We start from the raw sequence: 23,199 nt of genomic DNA, 5'->3' as shown, positions 1-23,199 counted from the left end.
CTGGCAGTCCAGTGGTTAGCACTCTGCACCCTCACTACTGAGGACCCAGGTCCAATTCCTGGTAGGGGAACTGAGATCCTACAAGCCATGTGCATGAGCAAGTCTCTTGCTCCCTTCCATTCTTCCATTTTATATGTTTCTTATCTTCCATTGAGAGAAAAACAGGTGTTTTTGTCACCTCCATAGAACTTAGAATATATATGGCACATATATGATGCTCCATAGGCCCATTTTGGGCTTCCCTTGTGGCTCACCTGGTAAATAATCTGCCTGCAATGGGGTAAACCTGGGTTCGACCCCTGGGTTGGGAAGATCCCCTGGAGAAGAGATAAGCTACCCACTCCAGTATTCTGGCCTGGAGAAATCCATGGACTATATCCATGGGGTTGCAAAGAGTTGGACATGACTGAGAGACTTTCACTTTCAGGCCCATTTTAAAATTTAGAATTAGAAAAAGGAGAGGCTTCCCTGGTGGCTCACAGTAAAGAATCTACCTGCAGTGCAAGAGACCCAAGTTCAATCCCTGGGTCAGGAAGATCCCCTGGGGAAGGAGATGGCAACTGACTCCAGTATTCTTGCCTGGAGAATTCCATGGACAGTCCACGGGGTCACAAAGAGTCAATCACAACTGAGCGACCAACATACACTGAAAGGTGATGCTCAAGCTAGAAGATAAAATATGCACAATATTTATTCATTTCTGATTTTTGTAGCCAGCTAGATAGGTGCTGCCTTGCACTGGCTATGGTAACACAACATGGGAGTCTCAGGAGATGGTGTGACCCCAGTGCCCAAGGTCAGTGTGGGGCAAACCAGCCCCTGCGTAAATAAAGCCTCCTCTGCCCACAGAGCTCAATGCTGGGCCATGGAAAGAACAAGGCCCTGTTTTATCTCACAGCACACACACCCAGGACCTCACGTCACCCCACACCCTGTATGTCCAGCTGGGTGTAAGCTCTCTTTGTGTGGATCAAACAGGGGTGCGATATGACTGCGATATGGTCAGACCACAGATCCGGAGGAACTTTCGGAGCTGTTCTGCATAAATCAAACTTCTATTTCCCTTCTCTCTTTCTGAGTGAAAAGGGATGTTTACTTACAGGGCAATTTTTCATCATTAAGTATCCTCATTCAAGATTCCTTCTCTGGTGTAGGTACGTAGAGGGGCTACCCTCAACACCTAGGAAGCCCGAAAGAATCTCATTCTCCGTTTTCTTCTCCCCCATTTTCTGATATTTAGGACTCAGCTGGCCTTTAACCCCTGTGACTTCACACTATACTGTCTTTGCTGGAGGGGGGACTCCCCTTCATGCTGAGATGCTGTCTCAGTCTCTCTGCCTCTGTTGTCTTGCTGAACACCAGACTGTGATGGTCCCACATCGGATGGTTCACTGTGAAATCTGAGCACCTTTGTCACTTGGAGGTGGGGACTGGAGGGGACTTCTGCCCCCATCCCACAATCTTGCTTTACCAGTTTGCATCTAAGACTCTAATAACAGTCCCTGTGATTACAGCTCCCAGGGCTTTTAGCCATGATGTACTCCTATTGAATCTCCCATATATATTTCTGGCCAGGAATGACACATCTGAAAAAGTAGCAATAGGAACATGTAGAATAGCATGTTAATAATTATTGCTAGAAAGCTTCCAATTCCAGAAAATCCATACTTATTACATAGTTGTTTTTTTGTATAGGAGAGAAATTCTTTTCAAATTACAGCAATGTGAAGGAAGCTGTTTCTTATGGCATCACAGATTCTTCTCTTTTTGTTATTTCCTCAAGGACCATTGCCTGCCAAAATCTATATAATGCTGACTTTCTGTTGCTGCCTGTATGTCTGTCCAATCACATCTGCCAAACCTCTGAAACCCCTCAGAGACAAGCTGTGATACATTATGACTCCAACCCATCGCTAACCTTGAGCGTTAGAGCGTTGTGAACAGGATTTGGAAACATCATGCTAAAAGAAGGTCTCCTGAGTAATGACATCATTTCTATAAAATATATGAAAGTAGAGATAAGGGGAATATTGATTAATAACTTCATTTTTCATCACTAGGAAGAGTAATCAAATCAAAGTACTTTTATTCTGAAAAGGAGTTGGAGAAAATACGCCTACTTGAGGAATAGAAACAAAGTGATAATAACGTGCTGCCTTATACTTATTTACAGGTAATTCAGAAGTGATAGCACACTCCTTGTTGATTGCTCATATTGAAGCAATTTAGAGGAAGTGGTGTGAAAGCTCATGCTGATGGTATGTTCCTTCAGCCATAGCAGTCAGGCCTGGGAAGGATCAGCGTGAGCACTGGAAGATGGAAATCAGATTCTAAGTGATGAGAACCAAAAGTAGCACAGCTGTGAGGACCACACCTGAGCCCAGGTTCTGTGAGGACCCCATGGCCCCCACACTGAACTATCCCCATGACTTCCCTGGCAGAAGAGGTCAAAGTGAAGGACTTGCCCTAAGACTGAACAGTGAAACATGATTTTGTGGATCATCGAATGTTCTGCAGGGTGACTGGTCTAAACTGGTTTCCTTTTCTGCATCCCAGATAGAAAATACACACATGTGTGTAATCTGTTCATGTCTGGAAGCACACATCCTCAGAGGAAGAAGCTGGATACTCAGAGGTGCTTCAGGGAATACTGAGCTCCATGTTTATTCAATTATGTATTCGTTCTACCCACACCCCTAGTCTCCAATTCCTGGAAATGCTTAATAGAGTGTATCCACTGGGATTTATTCTGGAATGTATTTTTTCTTCAGGGGTCCAACTGCATTTAAATAAAGACTCAATGCCCCTCATCCAGCCTGGGAAGTTTTTTCATTTGCTGCTCAGACCTATAATTCTTTGCTCATTTTCTCATATTGAAAAGTAATCAATTAACCATGTTAATTAACCAGCTAATGCAATGAGCCAGTTAAACACAAGTGCTATAGAAGATTCAAAGATATAAAACAAGTGCTCACACTCCAAGATCCTGAAATCTGTCCAAGGGCAGGATTGGTTTTTTGGACATGTGATCACATAGTACCTATGCAGGACAGAGGGCCCCAAACTTAACTTTTTGGAGTTGCCAACTTGAAATTCTTATTAATTATATTTCTGAATTTGTGTTTTGTAAGTAGAGTCCAGTGGGACAATGCAGCATGCCCTGGGGGCTTGGATTTGTGGCTTGTGGGTCGTCCCAATTCCTGCTTCTCCCCAACTTCCTGGATGGTCTCTCCATCCCCCACTTCTCTACCTCCACTGTGGAGTCTGGGTGCAGATGCAGACACGATCGAGGTCAGACATGTACACCTGCATGCTGAGTCATAGTGAGGGGCCCCGGGTGCCCCTCAGGATTTGCAGTTACTTCCAACTATCCCCATGCCTGAGAGACTGTGACATTAACTATCAAATCAAAGACACCATCATAGGTTGAGAGAAAGAGAGAAGAAGAAAGGAAAAAGCTTTTTTTTCTTTTTTAAAATTTATTTATTTATTTTAATAGGAGGCTAATTCCTTTATAATATTGTGGTGGTATTTTGTTTCTTGAGCAAGAGGTGCCATATTTTCATTTTGCCCTGGGCTTCACAGATTACGTATCTGGCTCTGTAAGGAGACAAGACACACACATAATGTGGCTATATCAAAATAAGGTAAGAGAAAGGTTCTGGGAGGCTTTGAGCTTATCCAAGGTCACATGCCAGTTAAAAATGGAATAATCCTTTCGTGTAACCCAGAAGCCTATATTCTTTTCTTTTATGCCTTGCAGTTTCTCCAAATGAGCAGTAGAGACAAAACATTCAGAGGAGAGTGTGCCCTTTAAGCTGGAATAGTTGTGGAGGCTTCATGCAGAAGATGAACCTTTGGTCAAGTCCTGGGGGGCAGTCTGGATCTACACCTAGGAAACAAGTGTCAGCCTAGGGGAGTTGCAGAGCCAGGTGGTGTGAGCTGGGGGAGTTCAGTGGCTGGGAGAATCACCTTACAACATTCTTAATACTCTCAGATTCATCTTTATAGTTATGAAATGTCCCATTTAATTGCATTTCGATAGAGAAAAGTTGAGTCAGAATTATTCCACTTATCAAGAACTGACAATTTGCTACACACTAAGCTCAAGATACTCTAGGGATTTAATCTTCACTAATAGCCATGCGAAAATTCCCTTTCTCCCTGACTTCTGAGCTCAGCTATGTCAACCTCATACTTCCCTGCATGTGTGAAGGCGCTTTTCTCTTTGCCACACCTATAAGTTCCTTGCGCTCCTCCCAGAAAAATAATATTTTAGTTGGTGTTAGTTTCCGTGGGTGTTTCTCTAAAAAGGCAATCACTCATTTTTTAAAATAATTAACACACCTTTAAATTTGATTTGCTGTCTTCATATAGGCACATATTCAATGGGGTATCTAAACAGATATGTATATTTTAGAAATGTAGATACTATTTATTGTGTAGAATTTTGTGGCTCACCCTAAAATAAATAGAAGAATTGACCCCTTTATCATGCTGTTATTGCCCACTTTAACTTGGATAATTTTTTTGGAAGCCTGCTTTATCTAAAATTAATATAGATACTCTAGCTTTTAAAAATTAGTGTTATATGGTATGTATTTCTTTACTCCTTTACTTTAAACTGTATTTTAATATATAATCTATGTCTTTATATTTAAAGTGAGTTTCTTGAACATAACATATAGTTGGGTCTTGTTTTTCTGATCCACTTTGACAATCTCTTTTTTGCTTGGTGTATTTAGATCATTCATATTTAAAGTAATTATTGAAATAGTTGGATTAATATCTAATATGTTTGAAACTATTTTGTATTTGTTTCATTTGTTTTTTTTCTTTCCTTTTTTTAACTTTTTTATTTTTTTAAACAGTTTTTTGAAAAGATAAGTTTTAAGTTGGCATTAAAATTGAGTGGAATTCCTGTATCCTCCTTGCCCTCACATGCATAGCCTCCCTCAGCAACATGGAAATGAAAGGTACATTTGTCACAATTGATGAACCTATACTGACACATCATTACCACCCAAAATCCATAGTTGGCATTACATTTGAACAGCTGTCTATCAGATCAATTAAGAATAAGGAAAAAGATTTCATTTTACCTTCTTTATTCCTTCTCTGATTGTCTTAGGCATTCAGACGTGGTGGTTTATAAACAATACATATTTATTTTTTCATAGTTCTAGAGGCTCATATGTCCAACAGATTCATAATCTATGAGAGCCCACTTCTTCCATGAGGGCCATTTTCTTACCGAGAGGCTCTGCAACTTGTCAAAGGTCACATGGCAGCTAAAAAATGGGATGATGTTTTCATCTCTGGGAGCCTGTACTTTTCTTTTGTGACTTGTGGCTTCTTCAAATGAGCAATATAGACAAAACTTTCAGAGGAGAGTGAGTTCTTTAAGCTGGGGTAGTTATAGAGGCTTCACCCAGAAGATGGAACTTTTTTCACCTTATGCTCACTAAAAGAAGTAAATGGTTTCTTATTAAATTATTGATTTGTGATTTCTTAATAACTAACAAGACTGAATGTGTATTATGAATAATAAATAGTGACCATAACATTAGATAACATTTATTAAGAACCTACTGTGTCTGCTACTCTACTATGTGCTTTATATGTGTGCCCTCGTTCAATCTTCATGGTACCCCTGTGAGGAGATGTTTTATTACCCTCTCTTTACAGATGAAGATATTGAGGCACTGAGAGATTAAATAACTTGGCAAAGAACACACAGTGAGCTGGAACACTTAGACAATTCAAATTCAGGTAAGATGTGTCAGAAGCTGTAACTCAAAGCACCTCCTATTGTTTTGTTCCCTCTAATCATGTCTTTGGCCATTAAAGACATGTTCCATGTGTTCATTTTATAACCTGTGGATTTGTAAAATGTTTCATAAGTTGAGACTAAATCTACATCTGTGACTCAATTTCTGTTTTGTAAATAGGTTCATTTGTACTCTTTTTTAAGATTCCATATTTAAGCAATATCATATGATCCTTGCTTTCTCTGTTTGATTTACATCACTCAATAGGGCAATCTCTAGGTCCGTACATGTTGCTGCAAATTACTTGTGTTTCTTTTCTGTTACTTAACATCTACTATATATTCTTGATTATTATTTTTTAATTGAAGTATAGTTGACTTACAATATTGTGTTAGTTTCAAATGTACAACAAAGTGTTTCATATATATATACATATATATATATATATATGTATATATATATATTCTTTTTCAGAATCTTTTTGCATGTAGGTTACTACAAAATACTGAGTATACTTCCCTGTGCTATACAGTACATCATTGTTGGTTATCTATTTTCTATATATATAGCAGTGTGCATAACATTTACTATATTTTAATAGTTATTCATGTTTATGATAGCAAGCTCTGAGAACAGATACTCATCGGGTCTGATTTATTCTTCTATCCATCTCAGAATATTTATCTGGTGACTTTCATAAGGGAGACTGTCATTAAGAACAGAAGGAAAAAGAGAAATAAAAGAAGGAAGGAAAGAAGAAAGAGAAACAAAATATATAAAGGTAATATGAAAAGAAAATAGCATGGTGAAAGGTGGGGAGTCTAAGATATGGAGGGAAAGGACAGGAAAGTAAAGTTGGGTGTCTTTTGTGGCAATTGAGTAAATGAACATCTCTCTGTCCCTATAACCACATCTTCTCTCCTTCATTTAAATATTTCTCACTCATACTACTTGAGAAATTTAGTTTGCAATGAGACTATAATAGTGAGCTAAATGCCAAGCTGCTGCTGCTAAGTCACTTCAGTCGTGTCCGACTCTGTGCGACCCCATAGACGGCAGCCCACCAGGCTCCCCCGTCCCTGGGATTCTCCAGGCAAGAACACTGGAGTGGGTTGCCATTTCCTTCTCCAATGCATGAAAGTGAAAAGTGGAAGTGAAGTCGCTCAGTCGTGTCTGACTCTTAGCGACCTGATGGACTGCAGCCTACCAGGCTCCTCCACCCATGGGATTCTCCAGGCAAGAGCACTGGAGTGGGTGCCATTGCCAAGCTAACAGTATCCAATTTTAGCCTACAGTTGCTGGAGATTTTTAGAAAGTCTTTGAACACAAGAGCAACTTAAGCAATATGGTGCCTTTAAGTCTTGAATTAATTGGTTCTGAGGATGGAACAATGGAAAGTCTGGAAACACGGAGACAATTTTGGCCTTTTCTCTTATGCCCAAAGACTAGCTTCCTCTTTTTGCACAGAGCTAAGCTTCATTTCCCTCACGTCTAGATATGAACTGTGGCTGGTCCTTACTAATGGATAATGAATGGATGTGGTCATTTTCATTCTGAAGAAGCTAAAAGAAGATGTGTTTACTTCATGCTGTTGATCTAAACTCTCAACTGCCTGTTTGTTGCTGCCGGGATAACCATGAAACTACATTTGAAGATGGGGAAGCTATCTTCCCCATCTTGGAGTGGGTTGCCATTTCCTACTCCAAGGGATCTTCCCAACCCAGGAATTGAACAGATGTCTCCTGCATTGCAGACAGATTCTTAACCATCCTGAGTCACCAGGGAAACCCCTATTAATGCTAACTATTGTCGTTATTAGACATACAGACTCAGAACTCTTGAGGGGACAAGAGACACATTAAAGGGTAGAGTATAATACCTCTAATTCTAATATCTACTGTGTGATTTTAGGGGGGATTTTGGAGCCAGATATGGGAGGAAATTGCAGATGTACTGTAACACTTCTTGCTGTTGCTGTCTTAGAAAGATTAAATGAAAAGCCCATTTTACATCCAACGCAGCTGAACAGCCAAGGTAGGGGAATTCCAATGAACTAGGTAACTCCCAAATTGCCCAAATGTCTGCTTTTTAAAAGCTCAAGTTTTAAATAGTTACTGGCTAAGAAGTCATTCCAGCTCTAGAACAAGAACATCATTTATGTTTTTTCTGTGCTTACTGTAGTAATTTTCCATGTTGAACAATTCTGCCATTTACAGGTGCTATTTGCTTTTGTATTTCCCCACATTTGAGTTCAAGATCCCACCCTAATTCTAGCTAGCCATTTCTGACGGTAGAATTATAAAAATTACTTGTATCATCTTTATTGTCTCTATTTTTTCAGTCTGAGAATTTCTCAGTGTACACCAAGATAACAAGAACTATGTAAGTCATAGTTGAGATGGAGTTTTGGGTAAAGTTTAAACATAGAAAATTGGTTAATGCTGGTAATTGGGCAGAGGGATTTCTGAGACTTGTTCTTCGTGGATTTCTGGAAACTAGGACCAACTCTGCAGAAGAGGAGAAAAGAAGTCCTGAGATGGCTTTTTCTTATAACATGTCCGCAGACACTACCCTCAGCTCTAGGCCCAGATCCAGCTCTTGGATGGAAAATTCAACAAGCAGGGCAGGGATGAAAAGACACTGAGTGGGGCCCGACTCATGTCTTAAGGGTGGACTTTACTATCAGGTGAGATTTAGGAATATAGTATTAGATATAGATGACCATGAGATGTTTGTGTAGAACAAGGGTCTTGAAATGTTTTCAAAGGGTGGACATTGAAATCACAAATGCAACAGAGAGTAGATAAGTGGCGATATTTACAGAGTGACCAAGTGACGAATTTTCACTATTGAGTAATGAACTTCTCTGATATCATGTTATGTGGTTGTGTCTTAATCCTGATAAAGGAGTTTGCTGGGGTGTGGCATTGATAGGAACATGGCCTTTTTCAAAGTGATCATTATAGACAGAGATTTCTGCACCTGAAATCCGATATAAAGGTAGAAGTTGCACTGGGCAGCCTCACTTGCTCCAGCAGTTTCTTCTTTTCAGGCAAAATGGAAATCTTTGTGAGTATTTGTTTAAATTTCTTTATACTGTTATGGTTACTGCTTGCAGAGAATGTTCAAATCCAATGTGTGTTGGTTTTCAGGGGTCTTAGACAAATACTGCATTCGTCTAAGTTTCTTGATTGAATTAATGCTGTCTTTGGCAGGAATAATGTCAAATATTAATTTGTCCATATTTATTTGTCCTTTTTCTATTTCTTGAGATGTTTACTAGGAAAATACAAAGAAAAAAAATGGGAAATATCAAGGGAATTTTAATTTGTAATATTTTAATAATAATTCCTTATTAAAAAAAATTCCTTATTGTGAAATTTGGAGGGCATTTTAGGATAACTATATTTACCATCTAAAAGGGAAATAGTGATTTGAAAATAATAATATCAGGGACTTTCCTGGTGGTCAAATAGTTAAGGCTTTGTGCTTCGGCTACAAGGGGCACAAGTTCAATCCTTGGTTGGGGAACTAAGATACTGCATGCCATGAGGTATGGTCAAAAGTAATAATAATAATATCAATAATTAAAAAAATCTGCCATTTCCCAAGTGCATGCTAGGCCTTATGCTGAACATTCCAACGAACCACTTCATCTGTTCACTGCAGCAAGTGTATGTGTGCTATGCTCAGTTCCTTCTGCTGTGTCTGAACCTCATGTGACCCTATGGACCAGAGCCTGCCAGGCTCCTTGGTCCTTGGGATTCTCCCTGCAAGAATACTGGAGTGGGTTTCTTACTCTCGGGGGTCTTCCTGACCCAGGTATTGAACCTGTGTCTCCTGCATTTCCTGCATTGCAGGGGGATTCGTTACTGCTGAGCCACCGGGGAAGCCACTGAACTGAGTGGTATTGCCCCATTCTACAGGTGAGGAGAGTGAGACACAGAGGACTATGATTTCCCCCGGCCAGAAATGTGGGGTTTAGTCTTGAACTCTATCCGTCTTAGGCCCCACATACAGAAGCAATCGTGGCAGAGCAACTCTGCCATGACCACTTCAACGGAGCCCGGCCCTGATCCCAGTCTCCCATAGCTTCACATGGCAGCGCTCCATAGACAGTGACCTATGTTCTATTGCAGCACGGAGCTCCTTCCCCTCAGCCTCTACCCCTTATTCTCACTGAGTTGTTGAAGGAGAGAGTAATATAAGTACCTCCCCATAAGCTGTTAAACACTGTCAATTTAACCAGTTCCTTCTCCTAGGATCTCTTGATTTTCCAAAAGAGATCTAACCCCAAAATGCACACCTGGGACCGTGGGGTATTAAGCACATTGTTGGGTGGGTGACTATTTGGGGGCAGGGGACATTTCCTGACTCTTTAATCATTTCTCTAAATGCTCAGCCCTCCACCCATCTAACTCAAGCTTCTGTAACTTGACCCATTAAATAGAACACGTAGGAGTGTCAGAGGTTACTAGAGCTGGCCTTGGAGCCGAGGTTTTCTGTATGCGAGTAGACAGGTTGGACGTCTGCCCTTAGGTCCATGTTAGACATTCTACCCACAGTCACCAGGACAGAAATATTATTGATGAGATGCAAAGGGAAGTAGGAAAACCTCACTGCTGCTGCTGCTGCTAAATCACTTCAGTCGTGTCTGACTCTGTGCGACCCCATGGATGGCAGCCCACCAGGCTCCCGTCCTTGGGATTCTCCAGGCAAGAATACTGGAGTGGGTTGCCATTTCCTTCTCCAGTGCATCAAAGTGAAAAGTGAAAGCGAAGCTGCTCAGTCATGTCTGACTCTTTGTGACCCCATAAACTGTAGCCTACCAGGCTCCTCCGTCCATGGGATTTCCCAGGCAGGAGTACTGGAGTGGGTTGTCATTGCCTTCTCTGAAGCCTCACTGACAGGTACTAAAAACACCCGCCTTCCTGAAGAGTCTCTCCGTCATCAGTCCCAATGACAGAGCAGTGATGCTCTGTGTTCTGTGATGCTCAGAACAGGGAACACAAAACCAGGCTCAGCATATCGAATGAGACCCTGTACCACAGGATGCCAGCAGTGCCCGGGTCAGCCTCGCATTCTGCTGGCCCAACACTTGTCTGATGGCATCTAATGGGAATGTGGACATTTTCTTTGATGTCAGCCTCAGAAGTTATTTGTGCCCCCACGATCTTATTCTCATAGTTTCCCTTAGGAATACATAGGTACCCCTATCACCCATGAATCTATTTTAAATCTGTCTTACTCTCTTTATCTCAAGGAATTAAATAATTTTTTAAACCAAAAAGCACAACTTGATGCCTGACTACTAAAGCCAGTATGAATACCTCCAGGGTCCTCCTCTTAGTAAAATGAGCCCTTTCTTACTGCTCATCTCTCTCAAGTATTTTTTTAAAAATTTTATTATTATTATTATTATTACTTTTAACACCAAAAGGCATCTTGTATTTCCCCCAAGTATTTTTCTGGCATATTCTTCCTAGAAGGTTGTGTTGTTGGGAAGGGTCAGGAATTTGGTAACAAAGGGAGAACTAATCTGAAAATTAGCAAAAACTCACCAAATGCCTGTCAAATGAATGAGTGTTGGCATATTTTGGAGATGGACTGTTGACCATCCATGACCTCCCACCAGAGTCTTTAAGTATATATTTTCTGAGATATTTGTTCTTGTCATGTTCTGTGTCACCCCACTCCAAATGACAGCCCTATTATGAATGGATGTGACTGGTCTGTTTTTCAGGTGGTATTTGTGGTGGCACTGACCTTCTTTGGGACACAATCTTTGGGAAATGAGGTGAGTTAGTTCACTACAGATATTATACCCTAGAGATATTGGGAGAGGAAAAAGAAGACACAAGATAACCTGAAGGACAACAGAGAGTCCACATGCCCTGTACGTGGGATGACATCCCAGAAATAACCAGTAACAGAAACAATGAGGTTGACTATTTCTTCCAACCACAATACCTTAAAAATATAACCCTTTGCTTTAAAATGTGGTCAATTTCATTTCTCACGTGATGTCATTGCTTTGCCCATATATAATACAGTGAACTAAGAGGAAGACCTTTGCATTCTTATTTTAGCATGGGCTTTTGGTTTGGGATGCCAGTGGCAACATCTCAATGTTCAATCTCTTGTTCAAAGCAATAGAAGGCTTTACTTTGCCGGGAGGGTTGCCTTTCAAAAGCACATGGTTTGTGAAAACACCATTATGTCTTTGTCAATCTAGGTTTACAACATCATCAGCCCAACTGACAAAGGTGGCCAAATTCAGGAGACGATGACAATTGACAATGAAAAAAATGCTGCCGTCATTAACATCCATGCAGGATCATGCTCCTCTACCACCATTTTTGACTATAAACACGTAAGCAGCAATGTTTTATATTCTTCAAGAGTGGACTTCTACAGGGTGGAGGGACAACCATTTATCATGCATTTGAATTCCAGGATCTAGCCTTGTAATACTTTCAGAATTTCCTTACTTCTTCTTTTCCCATTTCTAATTAAAAAATTGATGAGACAGGAAATATACGAATTGGCTTGATCTTTTCAGGTAGGAAGCATGATGATGTTGGCTCACTACAGGCTCAGAAAGTGCCTAGAAGAGTGACTAAAACCCAGGGCAAGGCCTGGCACACAGGCTCTCAAAAATATTTGTCAAAGGTGTGAGTGAAGTAGGGCTTCTTCTAATACAAAAAATTCTGCAGAAAGAGAGCAATCACGAAACAAGCAGTCACAAAAAAGCAGAAATCCTGAACAACTACATATTTAACTATGTACATAGGATATGAAAAAATTATACTTTTGGAAGAATTAAAGCATGTTAACTTAAAAACATGCTATTTCCAAGTTTCAATTACTAGAATTAACAATAAATCTCAGAAACCTGCTCAGAAAACTTATTCCATCCTTGACTCATTCATTTATGTGTTTGTTTTCCATTTATTCCATCTGGGTGACAAACCTGCTTTTATCTATGGAGAGAGTTATGCACTGTGGATTTAAGCAGTCCATAGTCTATGGCACTGGGCATTTGAACTTGCTTTTCTTGTAGAAACCTTCTCCCTGCCTCTGTCCTACTGTTATTGGGAGTTCCATGAAACATTTGAAGGCATCAAGTCTTAGTTTTCAAGGAGTTGTGCTAAAATACTTTTTAAGCAGGTGTCAGGGAAATCCCAAAAGTATCTTTAAAAAGTAGCATGGTGAGAAGTTGGTTTAAGCCTCTTCCACTCTCTTCAGGCTTGGCTTCAGTTGACTTTTGGATTTTAGGAACTGGAAATTAATGAGAACTGAAAATTAGGGACTAGAAAGATTTGCATTATATACAATCTTATATGCTGAATAATTATTTAGAACTATGCCGGGAAAACTCCACTCCAGATGAATAATCCAGAAGGTTCCTTTTGGCTCCAAGGTCTTCAAACTCCATTGCTCTTCAAATCCCATCTTCCTCCATTCCATCCTTATGCAGCCAGCTTGGGTTTGAGGTAGAGATAAGATGAAGAGAAGATGGTAATGAGGGGAGAGGAGAGTCAATGAAACATGTATGTGTGGAGCATGAGGGTGGTGTGAATATGCTGAGGAGATCTTCTAAAGCAGTACTGTCCAGTGAAACTTTCTGCAATGGTAGAAATGCTCTGTATCTGCATTTTCCAGTAGGGAAGCTACTAATCACTTGTGGTTACAGAGCACTTGAAAATATGTGATGGAGGAAGTACACTTTAAATTTTATTTAATTTGACTTTAAATGTAAATGGAAACTTGTGGCTGGTAATTAACATATTTGAAAGCACAGGTCTAAAGAATACCGTATTTACTCCAAATTGAGGAGGTGGCAGAACAAAATCAATAGAGAAAGACAAAGAGCAATTTCTCCTTGACCTTTCAAACCCCAAACTGCAAAACCAAAACATGAAAAGTGAGGCACACATCAAGAGTTTACACAAATTTAGAGGTAGAAATGACAAGTGAAAAAGTGAAATGACGAGGTAAAAGAAGTCAAATGGATAGAATGGATTGCAGCTTGAAAGTCTTACTGTGTATGTTTGAAGCTTTCCCGAACGGCTGTGCTCACCACGTTCAGGAGCTGGGAGGGGCAGTAACTGTGCTCTTGCTGCTTCAGGGTTACATTGCACTCAGGGTGCTCTCCAGAAGAGCCTGCTACATCCTGAAGATGGACCACAAAGCCATCCCTGCTCTGGACCAACTCAAACGGTACACCTTCGAGAGGAAGGTAATTCTGGGGTAGCCTTAAGTATTTCCTGTTCTTGAGCCGGAGAATGTGGGGTCCATGGAGAAATGAAGAGGGTAAGGGATAAGGATACGGTACTCTCCACTTTAAAGCATTTTCATATTCATTGATTTTAGAGCAGGAATATATCTCTTAGCTTGAGTTCCACTATGCAGCTCCCAGTTATAAGAACTTATAATACGAAGGCTGCCGCTGCTCGGCCCTAGATATGTGTCCTCAGGCAAGCCATTTACTTCCTTAGAAAGTAAAAATAACAATTAAAAATTTAAAAACCTATCATAAATGCCAGTGTCTTTGTAGAAAGGACTAACTGCTCTTTTCATGATTGGGAGGAAAAATGAGTGAAGTTATGATATCCAATAACACAGTGGTGCAAGTAAATACAATATAATGAGAATAAGCAAGCATTGTGTGAGGCTAGGGACTTGAGGTTTAATTCTCCTTTTGTGTCTTCTCATTGGGCACAGGATTCACCCTCTCTAGGTTTCATTATCATTAACTGCAAAATAACACTGATAAAAATGAGGCTTCTCTATAGACCAAGCGGTCAGAAGAGATGATGTCTTGAGATCCCTGACCACCTTCTGTTCAATAATTTGAAAGAGAAAAAGCCACAATGTAGAATAAGGTACACCAGATTATATCAATTTATTTCATCTTATTCCACTCTGTCATACTGATCTAGGCTTTGAACAGCATGTTTTCGGACAAATACATCTGGGTCAAGTACAACCCACTGAAGTCTCTGATCACAAATGTGGATTGGTTCCTGTTTGGATCACCCATCAGGCAGCTTTGTGAACATGTCCCCTTATATCAGGGGGAAGTGGCTGATAAGACACGTAAGTACCAATAAATCATTCCTTTACCAAATATTTTCTGACTGCTCCATTATGTCAGGCACTCTGTTAAATGCTGTGTGAGATACAAATAAACATGAAACATGACTCAATTGGGTTTATTTGGGGATTTAAATATCTTTCATGTGTGGAAATGCTTCTAAATATTGGGGGAGACACAGAAATGAGTAAAACTCTACCCCCAAGGAACACATGATCTGGTGGAGAAGTTAATTCATTATGATAGAGGATGGAATAAAAAAAAAAGATTCCTTTGGCACCAAGGGAAAACTATTGGATTCTCTAAAGTATAGTATAGGGCTTCCTTGGTGGCTCAGTGGTAAAGAATCCACCAGGAGACACAGGACATGTGTGTTCGATCCAAAGGTTGGGAAGATTCCTTTGGAGTAGGAAATGGCAACCCACTCCAGTATTCTTGCCTGGGAAAATCCCATGGACAGAGGAGCCTGGTGGGCTACAGCCCATAGGGTCGCCAGGAGTCAGACATGGCTGAGCAACTGAACACAGTACAGCATGGTAACTCTGGTTAATAATATAATATTGCATACTTGAAAGCTGCTGACGGTAGAGATTAAGGATTTCTACCACACAAACACAAAAGGGTTAACTATGTGAAGTGATGGATGTGTTATTTTGACCTTCTATAATGTATCTGTATATCAAAGTATCATACTGTACACTTTGGTGGTGGTTTAGTCACTAAGTCATGTCCAACTCTTTGCAACCCCATGTACCATAGCCTGCCAGGCTCCCGAGTTCATTGGATTTTCCAGGCAAGAATACTGGAGTGGGTAGCCATTTCCTTCTCAGGGGTATCTTCCTGACCCAGGGATTGAACCTGAGTTTCCTTCATTGAAGGTGGTTTGTTCACCACTGTGCCACCAGGGAAGCCCCAATATATTTTACATTTTAAATATATACAAATATATTTGTCAATTGTTTCTCAAAAAAGTTAAAGAGCAATCAGAATTTAGGATAAGATTGGCCCAAGAAAGAGCAGGCAAAGTGGACTGACAGACAGGGAATATAAACTCTGATTTATCCAGTTAACATATGTCACTGTGGTCATTCCTGGTATTTTTACACAAAATTGCTAAATATGCCCAAGTATTAAGCGTGGCCAGAGTGAAAGAGAGGCTGGATCACAGACAATGAAGGCAACAAGAAAAATTCCTCAGAGTAGTGGGAGGTAGATAAAGAAGAAAAGAAGTGGCACTTATTACCTGTCTATTGCCCAGGTGTTGAGATATTTTTCTTTTAATAAGGTCATTAGTACTTACAAGTAAAGGCACACTGGCATGCCATCAATGCAGAATGCTATGGCATCTGCTGAGCCAGAGAGTACTTCCAGGAATTGTTAGTCTTATTTAAGCTAATATATGATTATTCTTTACAAGTATAGCTGAAATCTTGGGCAACATGAAATTACATGTGCAATCTCTCGTCAAGACATTTACAAAAGGGCATTGGTTTGCTAAATTAAATTTAATTTGCTAACGTCTTCATTCTCTTTCTTTCAAAAATTTCCCCCTTTTTAGATAATATTGGTGCTGGAGCCTGCGCAAAGGCTGGGCTCCTGGGCATCTTGGGAATTTCCGTCTGTGCAGATGTTCACGTGTAAGGCATTCAGCACACTGATTTCATCTTTTTAAAGAAATACACCCTTGGTTTCCACTCAACAGCCAAATTAAATTCTTTCTTAATGCCCCAACTAATTTGGAGATTCACTAGTAAAACATGACTAGTATATTTATAGATATCTGCGTGTTTGTTTTTGTAAACCACAAAGGGAAGTCAAACGATGTTTGCATCAATATATGAAAGAAATTGCCAGGATTTCAAATAAAGTGCATAGTGTGAAAATTCCCAGATAATATAGGTGAGTTCCATACAGGCTGGTCAGTTATGTGCAAGTCTCCACTTTTGCATCTGTCACTTAAAGCAGCTGCCCATCTCTCCATCCAACACATTGAAGTAGCTTAGGTAGAGCAGGGGCTCAGGTGACAGTAACTTCTACCTGATGAGCGGAATAGTTTATTTATACCCTTTAAAGACAGCTTGCCTGATCAGATGATGCAAACTTTATATATAAAGTTTATGTTATCACGTATACCTTCTGACAAAGTCTCCAACTTTGAGGGCCATTTATATAACTTTTAGTTCATCAGATTAGTAGACTCAACTGTAATAAACACTATCATGACATATTTCATCCCAGAGTGTGGAGAGAGAGAGGGAGAAACACCTATCACCTAGAGAGAGATACATATTCCTGAAAAGTTTTACAGGAGTGAGGACTTGACTGGGAGTATCAAGTCAATGTAGGAGGAAAACAATTTCTAACATTTCATATAAATTGCAAAAGGTGGGCAAATTTCCAGTGCATATAATTAAATTCTCACATGGACTGGTCAGCGAATGCAAGTTCAGAACAAAGAGGAACTACTTTAGCAAGAATTTCTATCGTCAATTGCTCCTATTTCTAACATCTACTCCTTAATAACCATTAGCACCAAGATAGATATGCTGGCAAAACTACCATAGTAAAGAAAGTTATTTTCTTGTTAGGCAATGAGTCATTTATATAAAACCACTTGATAACAGCAGTAAAGAGTGTATAATAAAGTGTCAAATAAAAGTAGAGCATATTAGCTGGTCCCCTAATGTTTGCAAATGATGGCACCCAAATCAAAATAACAGGTGGGAGTGGAGAGGTGGGAATTTATTGCCTCGTCTACCAAAGGAAGACAGGTATATTCTGGTCTTGGTTGGCCAGAACTAGGTGCTTGAAGGTGACCAGACTATCTTTTTCCACTCTCAACACTCTTTCTCTCTACATGTCAGCCTCAGCATCTTGCATTAGCTTTCTCCGTGGTGGTAAAACCAACATTACTGTGAGCCCCAAGGTCTCCATCTTCCTTGTGTCATCATCAGAGAGGAAAGGACTCTTAATTCTAATTTCAAATTAGCTTTACTTTGAATTACCAGGAAGATAAAACAATTATAAATCTATGTACACTCAATGTAAGAGCGCTTAAACATAAAAAGCAAACATCACCAGATCTAAAGGAAGAAGCAGATAGCAATATAATAATCATGGGGGACTGTAATACCTCACTTTTAATAATAGATCATTCACAGAAAATCAATAAGGAAAACAGCAGACTTGAAAACTGTAAACTGAACAAGCCTGGCAACATATACAGAATATTCCACCCAACAGTAACAAAAACAGTTTCTCCCTAAGCACTCATGGAACATTCTGTAGGGTAGATCATGCTAAACCAGAAAACAAGTCTTAACAAATTTAAGAGGATTGAAATCATTCCAAATATCTTTCCCAACCACAATGGAATAAAACTAGAAATCAATAACAAGAGGAAAGTATTCACAAGTACATGGGAATTAAACAACATACACTCAAACAACCACTGAGTTCAGAGAGAAGTCAAAGGGAAATTATAAAATATCTTGAGATAAACAAAAATGAAAACAGAATTAATATCTTCCCTCTCCAGACCTTACAAAGGGACTCTTTCTGGAGAATATCTAATGGAGCCCCAGCTTCCTTGTAGCTTATATTTGACTCACTCCTTTTAGGCATGTGCCTGTCCTATTTGATTTGCTTCTCCTAATAAGTTTAATTGAAGTGTAATTGGCCTACAACGCTGTTAGTTCCAAGTGCACAAGATAGTGGTTTGATATTTCTATGCATTATAATATGGTCACCATAAGTCTAGCTGCCACCTGTCATCATACAAAGATACTGCATTATAAGTGACTATAATCCTAATAGTGTACCTTAATTTTGTAACTGAAGTTTGTACCTCTTCATCTCCCTTAACTATTTTACGCATCCCTCCACTCCTTTATCCTCTGGCAACTACCTGTTTGGTCTCTGTATCTATGAGTCTGTTCTGTTTGTTCTTTTGTTCTATATTTGGGTCCACATGTAAGTGGGAATATATGGTGGTTGTCTTTCTCTGTCTGAACTATTTCATGTAGACTAATATCCTCTAGGTCCATCCAAGTTGTTGCAAATGGCAAGAGTCAATATTTTTATGGCTTATAGTCCATTGTGTGTGTGTGTGTGTATCCATTCCACTTATTCCATTGTGCATATATACATCTTATTTTTCTATTCATCTATGGGTGGACACTTAGGTTGCTTTCATATCTTGGTTATTGAAATTAATGTTGCAGTGAAAATATGGGTGCATAAGTCTGTTAGAATTAACATTTTGCTTTTTTCAGCCATATACCTGGGAGTAAAATTGATGGATCATATGGTAATTTTATTTTAGTTTTTTGAGAAAACATCATATTGTTTTTCTTTATAGTGGCTGCAGTAATTTGTATCCATACCAACAATGTACAAGGTGTTCCTTTTTCACCACAATAACATTTGTTATTTGTGGTATTTTCAATGACAGCCATTATGATAGGTGTGTGGTGATATCTCACTGTGGTTTGGATTTGCGTTTTTTTGATGATTAGCAATATTGAGCATTTTTTCATGTGTTAGTTGGGCTATGCATATCCTCCTTGGTAAAATATCTATTTAGGTCTTCTGCCCATTTTTAAAATGTTTTTTCTACATTGAGTTGTGTATATACTGTGGATATTAACCAATTTTCAACCGCATCATTTACAAATATTTTCTTCCATTTAGTGGGTTCTCTTTTTGTTTTGCTGACGGTGCCCTTTGCAGTGCAAGAGCTTTTAAGTTTAAACAAGCCCCTTTTATTGATTTTTGTTTTTCTTTTTTTTTTTTTGCCTTAGGAGACATCCAAAAATATTGCTATGATTTTTAAGCAAAGTATTCTGCCTATATTTTCTTCTAGGAGTTCTATACTTTCAGGTCTTATGTTTAAGCCTCTAACCCATTTTGAGAGGGTTTTTTTTTTTTTCCTTTTTTCATGTATGATGTGAGAAAATCTTCTAATTTCATTCTTTCCCATGTAGCTGCCTAGTTTTCCCAGCACCAGAAGGATGTTTTCTGCTAGTCTTCAGATCATTCTCACCAACAGTTGCTCTGTACATAGTTGTAACTTTTGATGTGCCTGTAGAAGGAGGTGAGCCACAGGGTCTTCCTACTCCATCATCTTGGCCACTCCTCCTCCTCATCTATTGTTGATCAGAATTTTCTAATCTCTACAGCTAAAAAAAAAACACAACAAAACAAAAAAATCCACCAACTACCTAATCCCCATTCCCCATTGACATCCTTCCTGCCAACAGTAGTCGTTTCCTGTTTAAGTAGCCATTAAAAAGATCCTTCAGTTTTAAGGAATATATTCCTTATTTAGTTTCAAGGCTTCCATAATGATTAGTCTAAATCAGTGGTTTTCAGTTAGAGCTTTTAAATAGACTGTCTTGGTTTGTCATAGCTTTTCCTCCAAGGAGCAAGTGTCTTTTCATTTCACAGCTGCAGTCACCATCTGCAATGATTTTGGAGCCCAAGAAAGTCTGTCACTGTTTCCGTTGTTACTCCATCTATTTGCCATGAAGTGATGGGACCAGATACCATGATCTTAGTTTTTTGAATGTTGAGTTTGATGCCCAGGTGAATAGCACCCACCGGATGAGGCCAGTGAAGCTGCTTCATAGGAATAACCGCAGAGATACAGCTTAAACTGTGAGGATGGTCTTTCTACCTCAGGCAGGAGAAGGAAGAAGAGGAGCACCACATTCTTGGCAGGACAAGGGGCCCCACTCCTGACTCCTGGGGAAGTTGAGAGCCAGAGTAGGCAGGGAGCCAGAGAGTAAGCTCTGGGCAGTCACCGCCCTCAGCTGATGAGCCTGCCCACCCAGACCCGCAGATCTGGGGTTCAGGGCCTATTGACTCATCCCTGAGGCTTCAGAGAGGCAGGCGTGATGAGGACAGTTAGGGGAGCCTCCTTCTAGGGTGGAAGGAGCAGGGCTAGTGAAGGGAGCAAGACTCCCCTCAAGGCAGCCTATTATTGGAGCATCATTATTATTGGAACATCATTCTCTGAGCTCAGAGGCAGGGAAATTGACCTCTGTCTTGGGCCTCCTCCCTGAGAAGGGCTTAAGGGCAAGAGTGGAATTTTTGCAAGAATCTCAGAGATTTCTTGGTGGGAGGGTTTTGAGCAGTTCCCAGCTGGGATTTAGACATGATCCTTCCGTGGCATGTTGGCAGGAAGAAAAGGACAAAGCTGAAGGAGATAGAAAGCTCAGGAAAGCGGGAACAGGGACATGGTCACACCCAACAAGTCCTAGACGGGAGGAGCGGTGACGAACACCTTGTGACGGCTGTCTCGTGCTCAGGTTTGCCCCCAGCCCAGTCTCCAAAGGGCTCACGCTTCAGGCCCCGGGGTGGTGAATGGGAGTTGTGAGCAGAAACAGCAGAAGCAGCAGAAGAGAGAAGCCTTTTCTCACTACACTTTCTCGAAGAAACCAGAGAAACGTTGCAGCAGTGAGAACAACTGACAACAAACCACGGGGGGAGACACACTTTCCTATTTCCTCTGACTCCCTGAGGCTGAGACAGCAGCGTCTGCCCAGGGCACACGCTCCGTGGAGGGGCGGCAAGTGTGGGGAGTGCTCAGCTTACAGCACCGTGGGCGGTGGGTTCCCAGTCCCTTCCGCCCAGACCTAAGAGGCAGCGCTGGAGATGTCGACAGAGGTCAGTGACAGCAGCTGTACCAAGAAATGGGGGGGGGGGGAGAAAAGAGAATAGAATATTTCCCTGCTTAGAAGAGGAATGGTTTTATAAGCCAGTTCCTAGGCCTTTCCAAAGACATTCAAAGATTATTGCAAAAGACTTAGTGAGAAGCTTGGGTTCTTCAGTCACAGATGGAGGAAAAAAAACACTTTGCTGTGAATATTAATGTGATTGCATTTTAAACAGAAGGCTGGTGGTGTTGATAACATGGAATATGTTTGGGTCAGAGTGAGGGGTACTGGCTTGAGATTCAGATATGGTGAATTTCGTTGAGAGGTGGATTAAGGATAAATATTAACAATGGTCATCAGTAGGGTGGTGCTGTAGACAGGAATGTTTATGTCTCCTTAAAGTTCATATGTTGAAATCTAATCCCCAATGTTGTGGGATTAGTCTCTTATAAAAGAGGCCTAGAGAGCTCCCTTTTACCTTCTACCATGTTAGGACACAGCGAGAAGACAGCTGTCTACATGTGAGAAGGTGGGCTCTTATCAGACACCGGAATTGCTGGTGCCTTGATCTTGGACTTCCCAGCCTCTAAAAATGTGAGAAATAAATGTTTGGTGTTTATAAGTCACCCAGTCTATGACTTTTTGGAATTTTGCCCCTCCCAATCCCATCTTCTAAAATATTTAAATCCTGATGCACACATGGAAGATTCTTTATAAGATGAAGATTGAGCTTTGAAGGACCTGAAGGACCAAAATCTATCTTGACAAGTTCTGTAAGGTCTAGAGCAGTGGTCCCCAACATTTTTGACACCAGGGACTTGTTTCATGGAAGGAGATTTTTCTGCAGACCAGAGTCAGGGGGATGGTTTCAGGGTGATTCAAATGCATTACCTTTATTGTGCACCTTATTTCTGTTATTATTACATGAGTTCCAATTCAGATTATCAAGCATTATCAAGCATTAGATCCCAGAGATTAAGGATCTCTGGTCTAGAGGGCTATGCTAGTTGTTTCTCAGAGTTGGTACAGAGCTCTTACAGCCCAGTCAATGATAGCCCAACATGGGAGGGCAGCAGGCCTTGAACCAAGAACTTCCTAAGGAAAGCAGTTTAGAAGGCAGAGTATCTGTGGGGAGGGTAACAGATAGAAAGACACATGGTGGATGTCAGGAGGTGGGATGTCTAAAGTCTCCTGGAAGTAACTGGGATATTATAATGATCAGGTGGAGCCCGGAGATGATGGGAAATTTAGAAACAGTTGAAGCTCAGATGTCCAGAAGGGAAGGTGTGATAGATATCAGAGCCAGTCAGTAGGCAGCAGTCCCCACCATCATGAGTCCTGAGGGTTTGGGAGCAGGGCTCCAGCAACTGTAACAGGGACTGAGGCACCTGGGACCAGATAGGGACTGCTCCTGAAGATGCCGGGGGCCAGATGTCAGGGATAAAGCATACACTGGTCAAGGAAGGACTGATAGCCATGGGAACTTAACTCCAGGGACACTTTAGGTCAAGGCTTGAGGGCAAGACCATGCTTTGTGGGCCTCTGGTTGACCAAGACTTAATCTGTCACATCTATCTGATTCTTCCAGACTGGATGCTCTGTGCAGTATCTCCACCAGTCTTATCCTTGACAAGATGCTTGTGATCAAATGCATAGATTCAAAGACCCT

At 40.5% G+C, this 23,199-nt stretch overlaps 1 protein-coding gene across 1 annotated transcript; it reads left to right on the top strand.

The window, feature by feature from the left end:
- The first annotated feature begins 757 nt into the window (after positions 1–757).
- GKN2 (gastrokine 2) lies at positions 758–16,512 on the top strand. The gene is made up of 6 exons (XM_070472788.1): positions 758–796; positions 11,515–11,568; positions 12,007–12,144; positions 13,903–14,013; positions 14,717–14,873; positions 16,430–16,512. Exons 1-6 carry the CDS (start codon positions 758–760, stop codon positions 16,510–16,512), a joined length of 582 nt encoding a protein of 193 aa, XP_070328889.1.
- The last annotated feature ends 6,687 nt before the right edge of the window (positions 16,513–23,199 follow it).

Source organism: Odocoileus virginianus, chromosome 2 (assembly GCF_023699985.2).
Source record: "Odocoileus virginianus isolate 20LAN1187 ecotype Illinois chromosome 2, Ovbor_1.2, whole genome shotgun sequence".
In the NCBI taxonomy this organism is placed as follows: domain Eukaryota; kingdom Metazoa; phylum Chordata; class Mammalia; order Artiodactyla; family Cervidae; genus Odocoileus; species Odocoileus virginianus.
Note: the sequence above shows the minus strand (reverse complement) of the source record. Positions and strands in the feature narration are given on the sequence as shown.

Bases quoted from the DNA above. Each gene is read 5' to 3' on its own strand.
- GKN2 (XM_070472788.1), top strand. From the start codon at position 758: ATGGGAGTCTCAGGAGATGGTGTGACCCCAGTGCCCAAG. The intron at 797-11,514 runs GTCAGTGTGGGG...TCTGTTTTTCAG, and splicing joins GTGTGACCCCAGTGCCCAAG to GTGGTATTTGTGGTGGCACT. The intron at 11,569-12,006 runs GTGAGTTAGTTC...TTGTCAATCTAG, and splicing joins CACAATCTTTGGGAAATGAG to GTTTACAACATCATCAGCCC.